Source organism: Schistosoma mansoni, chromosome 4 (genome assembly GCF_000237925.1).
Source record: "Schistosoma mansoni strain Puerto Rico chromosome 4, complete genome".
NCBI classification, from domain to species: Eukaryota; Metazoa; Platyhelminthes; class Trematoda; order Strigeidida; family Schistosomatidae; genus Schistosoma; species Schistosoma mansoni.
This window is the reverse complement of record NC_031498.1, coordinates 16,588,786-16,596,399: the sequence shown is the minus strand read 5'-3', so window position 1 is coordinate 16,596,399 and position 7,614 is coordinate 16,588,786. Positions and strand designations below refer to the sequence as shown.

Below are 7,614 nucleotides of genomic sequence, written 5' to 3'. Positions count from 1 at the left end.
TAGACCATATTTCTGATGATGAATAAAGTAAATAGATTTTAAAGTTAAGTTACCTTCTAAAAACTGATTTCAACTAAAAAGACATTGAAAATTAGTGTTATGGACAATTGTTCCAATCTAATATATGGAACTGTTCTATATAGTTGAGATCATGAGTCAATTGAGGCTAGACCACCATCAGAAACCTGGAAGCACTGGACAGCTGTTTCGTCCTATTATGGGACTCCCCAGCAGTGCGCATCCACTATCCTGTCTCGCCAGATTCGAACCCAGGACCTACTGGTCTCTCACTAGAGCACTTAATCGATAGACCACTGAGCTGGCCGACATCCAACAGTGTTAATGTCTAACCTCAACCAACCATCCAACTATTCTTTAATACTGAAATATGAACCCAGCTTTGAAACAAATCTAGGTCAATTAAATGTGTACTATTATTAGTATTATTACTATTTTTATTATGAAAAACTCATTACCAGTTAAGGATGTATGTACCTAATCTCAAGTTATATTTATATGTGAGAACTAATGACAATACCTGACTTACCAAACTGAAGTAGGTGGGATGAGTTTTGAACCTGAATAAGTGGTTGGTTGTTGAACGCTTTAATCGCACAACCCTCAATCCATCATCCTCATTTGTAACTTCAGTAAATTCCATTAGTAATATCTGTCACAATTCTGATATAATAAAATTGCTGCATTCAGGATTTCTCACTAATGAACTTCAAAACTTTGTCTAGAAGTTCACCACTTATAAATACTGAATTATTCTTTACCTAGTTTTGGAATAGTTTTCTTTTCTTATTATTATTATTATTATTAGCTTTACTCAATATTATATTTTTGGTATAATATAGAATCCTCAACACAATGTATTTCAACAAGTTTCCGTTTCTTATTTCTTGATTGATCCTGACGACAAATATTGACTGATCGCCAGTTAGAAGTTAGCAGTCTAGTCATTCACTGGGTGGTGACACGCATGATATTGATCACCACCCAGTGATCAATCAATTGTGACTGCATTCCAGTCTTACAGGAGGTCGGTCACGGCCCGAATAACTCAGTGGTAACGTCTCTGATTGTGAAGCTGAGTGACACGGGTGCGAATCCGTCAGGGAGCACCGGTTCCTTCAAGATTACAGGTACACATTGCTGATGAGTGCCAAGTAGCACAAAAACCGGGTTCAGGGTTTCCTGTCGACTACCTCCAACCACCATCTTAGTCCAGTCAATTAGCATCTAAATAATCTACATTCATTTCGCTGCATATTGCCAATAACTAGTGTATCTGTAATTGGACCTTTGTAACTTGTACAACGAAAGTTTGTACACTTTTCAGAGACTCTCCTGAATAAGTTATACGACTAATAGTCATAATAATGCATTATTACAAAAAAATTAGATAACTTGTTAAAATATCTACATAGATAGCAGGAACAAGTAGCCCAGATGTTTATGCAGGCCACCTAAAAATAGAAGGTACTTTTCCTGATATGATACTAGTACATTCATCATCTCAGTAAAGAATTAATCTAATTATAGTTTAGTATAATTGATCGAGTAGGTTGAAAGCGTGAGTCAATTGAAGCTAGACCACCAAGGAAAACCTGAAAGCACTGCACAGCCGTTTCGTCCTATTGTGGGACTCCTCAGTGGCAGTGCGCATATACGATCCTGTCTCGAGAGATTCGAACCCAGAACCTACTAGTCTCGCGCCAGAGCACTTAATCGATAGACCACTAAGCTGGCCGGCATCCAACGGTGTTAATGTCTAACTTCAACTATGAAAATACTGAAATCTCCACAAAAACGCTTCAACGCCTTGTGATAATTGATAGAGTAAGTGTTTGAATGAACTTTTTTCACAGTAATATACCATCATTATTGATCCATTTTCAATCAAGATTGTTTAATAACGTATCAATCTAATATTGAGTCTACGTATACCCCCTCTGATATATATATATATATATACATTTAGATAATGTCTACCTACATCATAGTTTTCATTGTATATTACAAAAAAAAGGTAAATGAATGTAAATAACTCTATTGTATACATGTACAACAACCTGTATAAGTGTGTATCTATATAGATATGCTAAGATTGATTAGATAGTTAAACAAGGAGATAATACATGTATGTGGTTTCTGGGGGAAAAACAAACTTTCCGGTCCAATATGTCATGATTATTTTATCTGATCAATTATATCTGAATGAAACTTATGGGAATGGAAGGGTTGTTTTCGTATTGTTTTTCATTTCATTATCCATTGATTTACTATTTTCTTTTTAGGGATAATGTTATAATGATATACATTGTTGATAGATATGATGTACAGATATCATGAAGTATAATCCTATCTGGAGCCCTTCTACGGTTACTGCCCGTCTCATGTTTGGATAAAGGAGAAGGGTTAGAGATGGGATTAGTAGCCCTAACCCGTAGATAACCAACTCGCTAGAAAAAACACACGCTAAAAACCCTAATCATGAAGCATTAGTTTAGATAGAATTTTATCGATAAGTAATTACCAATATGAAATCGTCCATTTTGTTGGATTTGTTTTTCATAGTTGAAATCATGATTCAATTGAAGCTAGACCACCGTGGAAAACCTGGAAGCACTGCACAGCCATTTCATCCTATTATGGGACTCCTCGGCAGTGAGCATCCACGATCCCGCCTCATCAGATTCGAACCCAGGACCTATCAGTCTCGCGCCAGAGCACTTAACTCATGATTTTAACTATGAAAATATATACATATGTTGACGTCTATTGTATCTTCTCTGTTTCAATTAATTAATCACTTATTTAAGTAGTATTTTTCTCACCCTATATATGATGACTTGAGAGAGTGATGAAGATAAATCCAAGATATTAATCATTTACTATTTATGATAGTAAATTAGGTGCTATTTTTAGTTATTTAAAGGAATACTTCGGATTACTGATCTAGTCACATTGATTAACTGAAGATTGTCAGATAAAAGAATATTTTATAAATGATTTCATGGAAATGAAGTTACCATAGAAACTTAATGAACTTCTAAATTTTATGGTTGAATCCATGAGTTAATTGAAGCTAGACCACCATAGAAAACCTGGAAGCACTGATTTAAGGCCGTTTCGTTCTATTGTGGGACTCCTCAGCAGTGCGCATCCACGATAACGCCTCGCGAGCGCTTAAACTACAGACCACTGAGCTGGCATCCAGCGGTGTTAATGTCTAACTTCAACCGATCTACGAAATTGAGCGACACGTCTATCAATTTCTTCAGTGAGTTACTATGTCACAACAGACCTGGTTGAAGTTCACTGGTCACTGCTTCTTACTAGAACTCTAGGAAATACCTCATGGAGCCAGTCACTAGTGAGCATATGTTGATTAATATCAGAAAAGGTTTTTTGGAGATTATAGTAATTTTGATAGTTGAAATCATGAATCAATTGAAGCTAGACCACCATAGAAAACCTGAAAGCACTGATCTTTTGAGAATGTTTCTAATAATAATGAAAACAGATATGGAATTTATGTGTTATCCCAGATTGAGGATTATTTTGAAAACGGTATTTTTCAGATCAGATTTTAGTAGTTTATCAACAAGATCATATGTATATAGATGAATTAATAGATATGTAACTAACTAACTAACTAACCTTGTGGGATATCAAAACAATTATGCCATTGATCAAATGATATACCACCAGAACCGGAACATCGATTAATAAATACTTCTAAACATGGGGTTGATGGTAATAATAGTTGATATAAATAGTTCAAATCATCTTGTTGTAATGATCTAAAGAAGAAGAAAAAAAGATCATAATATTTATATAAACTGATAGGTTAAAAACGAAAACATAAAGGGTTAAGAGGTTAGATGAAACAAGCGATAATCTCCTGATGGAATGATTAATTATCTCGAAATAAATGAGAGTTGATGATGAGCCAAAAACTTTATACATCCAACTAAATGAAATGAGATTTCACAGTTGATTGATCATTGGGTGGTGATCAATGTCATGCGTGTCAAGTCCTTCTTAGTGTTGATCGAATGCTATCGATCAGGTTGCAATGTGGCTACTAGTTTACGTGGCTCGACACTGCGTGCACTATATATTGAGATAAGATGGTGGTTGGAGGTGATCAACAGGAAACTCTGGACCCGGGTTTCATGCTACTTGGCACTAGTCAGCAAGGCGTACCTGTAATCTTGAGGGAACTGGTGCTCCTTGACGGATTCGCGCCCGTGTCACTCAGCTTCACACAATTGTATATTGGTGAGATGGTGGTGAATATTTGCCGTTCAGGTGTATAATTTTGATTGAGTTTTGTTCTTTGAGCTGGATAGTTTGGTCGTTGAGCTTTCACAGTTCTTCTGAACAACATCATCAACACAGACTTCAAATAGAAGTGAAAAGTTCGAATGCCTCCACATATGGCTTACAGTCTATCCTGTAGATCTCGATCAAAATAACAATGAAAGCTTCACGACTAAACCATCCAGTTTAGAGAACAAAACTTCATCAAACATTGTATATTATTCCCTGGTTTACAAGGATTTACGAATGCATAGTAATCACTCATATAAATACACTTTTGAATAGCTAGTCATCATTAGAATGATGATTTCGTCACAGTAAGATATTCTTAAGCACTAGAGTTATGATAGTAACTTTCTTATGAATGGAAGTTTAACGTTGTAATCATTCAAAATATAAATGTTTTTCAGCAGTATATAACTTTAATTGCAAAAAAACATTTTCTACACAACAGTTTTCTTTATTCATTATATTATCTAAACATGAATTTCAATAAGAAGATTCAAAACATACAATACTAAGGGAATTTACACTTCACTCCATTGCACAAGCAAGTGGCTATCAGGACTCAGTGGCCGAGTGGATAACGCGATGGTGTTTGAAGCGAAAGGTGCTGGGTTTGAGTCTCGGAGTGAACATCAACTCTGAGATACAGGTACATCCAGCTGACGTTTCCCAGATAGGATGAAACGCTTGTCAAACTGGATTCCACTGCTAACCACTATCCATCTTTGGTTACCATGCTTGTGAATTAAGGCTATATCGAGGCAATACTCACAGTATGCACATATGCCAATTAGAGACTGACCAGTTGCAGTCCTAAAAACATCAATGGGAAGATTCAAATATAAAATACTATGTGAATGAATTTCAATGTTATCATCTCTCGTGTTTTTTTACTGTCCAAAGGATGGGGAAAAAAGGAAATATATTCATAACTCTAATATGTTTTCATTTAGGTTTTCCAGTTTCTAGTTCCCCCCCCCAAAAAAAAGAAAAAAAGAGTCGCAAGTTTTCTTTATTACAGTAATTTTATTTGGTTGAGATCATGGGTCAATTGAAGTTAGACCATCATGGAGCAAGTCAGTAAGAAGAATTTTTAACTCAAAATTATTTAGATGAAATGAAATTTGAAACATAAATTTATTAGCATAGATGAATAGTGGCTAGTAGTGGAATCCAGTTTGACACGTGTTTCGTTTGATTTGAGACTCTTCAGCTGAATATACCTGTATCTCAGAGTTGATGTTCACTCGAACCCAGTACCTTTCGCTTCAAATGCCATCGCATATATATATATATACATGATGAACACTGAACTCATAGAAGTAGTTAGTTTAATTGTGGTGTAATGTATGAAAGATTGTATATAAGGATGTAGTACAGGAAGAAAGAAAGCAATTTTAATCTCAAGGTTTAAGGGAAGATAAAGAGTATATACACCTACACCATTGTGATCGATTCTAAGCCATGTCACACAGAGTCTCCAACCATTGGTTACGATAGTCACGTGGACCCCAACCAAGTAGTTTGCATCTACCAACATGGCTTAGACTAGAAGTTAGTGACTTCAAGCTCTGATGCCACGCTTTGGTTTGGCCGCCCGTAACCTTCTTCCGACCACAGTTGCAATATTTTCATGGTCAACTAGCTTACAGTAAGATTCAGAAGATATTTTGGTAAGACTATAATTTATGGACGAACTTTGAGCGACACCAGACTAACCTTGAGGGTGTCCACCTATATACTATAGCGAAATGAGGGTTATAAACCAGTTTGAAGAATTAAAATTATGATTTACAGTTAATGGTTAAGGTTAGAAACTAGATTTTGGGGTTTTCACCACGAACTGATATCACCTATAATGCCGAAATGCTATTTAGATAGGTGGATGAGTGAATTTCGAGCCAAAATCCAAGACCTGATTAGTTCATCCATAAAATATAGTCTCGCTGACACTTTTCTTATTTTATACTCATTAACTGTCAATATCCAAATATATATTGAACATTAGATGAGTTACAGGTATAAATGAGAAAGAATAATGCAGTATCAGTTCAGTTCACTGACTGCTTTATAATGATAGTAATAATAATGATAATAATAATTATTATCAGAAGGGGGTTTTGTGGAGATTTTAGTAATTTTATGTAGTTGAGATCATGAGTCAATTGAAGCTAGACCACCATCAGAAACCTGGAAACACTGGACGGCCGTTTCATTCTAATATGGGACTCCTTAGCAGTGCGCATCCACTATCCTGTCTCGCGAGATTCGAACCCAGGACCTACCAGTCTCGCGTCAGAACAGTAACCAGTGGAGTTTAACCAAGTCTGTTGTTAGATATCAACTCACTGAAGACATTGGTGAATGGTTGCTCAATTACGTGGATCGGTTGAAGTTAGACATTAAAACCATTGGGTACCGGCTCTGTGGTCTATCGTTTAAGTGCTATGGCACGAGACTGATAGGTGCTGGGTTGGAATCTGGCAAGGCGGTATCGTGGATACGCACTGCTGAGGAGTCCCATAATAGGACGAAACGGCCGTCCAGTGCTTCCAGGTTTTCCATGGTGGTCTAGCTTCAATTGACTCACGCTTGCAACTATGAAAATACTAAATCTCCCCAAAACCCCTTCTGATAATATTAAAAAATAAAATTATGAAAATTGTAAAACACAAACTAGTACTTACTTTTTGACTTAACAACTCTTGAAACCACTTTCCAAGTCGAAAAGAAAATGTACTTTCATTTTGATCCCCATCACATAAACCGCTAATATCTTGAATAAATGAAGATAAAACAGATACGTTGTTAGTTATTGTATATTGAAATAGAAATTATGAATATTCAAATGAGCAAATATATTAACATCAGTTTTGCCTAGACCCGAATAACTTACTTACTTATTTACGTCTGTTACTCCCAATGGAGCATAGGCCTCCCACCAGCATTCACCAACACACTCTGTCCTGGGCCTTCTTTTCTAGTTCTATTCAGTTGTTCTTCATACTCCTCATGTCTGTCTCCATTTCTCAGCGTAATATGTTCTTTAGTCTTCCTCTTTTCCTTTGGCCTTCAGGATTCCATGTGAGGGCTTGTCTTGTTACGCGATTGGGTGATTTCCTCAGAGTGTACCCAATCCACTTTCAGCGATTCTTCCTCCACTGGAATCTGGTTTGTTGTCTCCCACAGTAACTTGTGGCTGATAGTGTCTGGCCAACGGATCCGAAGTATTTTTCATAAACACTTCTATCGTAAACACTTGTATCTTCTGGA

The 7,614-nt window shown here is 36.3% G+C and overlaps 1 protein-coding gene across 1 annotated transcript in view; it reads right to left on the bottom strand.

Moving 5' to 3' along the window:
- Positions 1-3,664: 3,664 nt before the first annotated feature.
- The window catches only part of Smp_171780 (hypothetical protein), a gene marked incomplete at its 3' end in the record, with an annotated part of 40,004 nt that continues 36,054 nt past the window's right edge, over positions 3,665-7,614 (bottom strand). The window contains exon 8 of the mRNA XM_018796996.1: positions 3,665-3,812. Coding sequence (XP_018652082.1) covers positions 3,665-3,812 — 148 coding nt within the window. The remainder of the gene's footprint in view (positions 3,813-7,614) is intronic.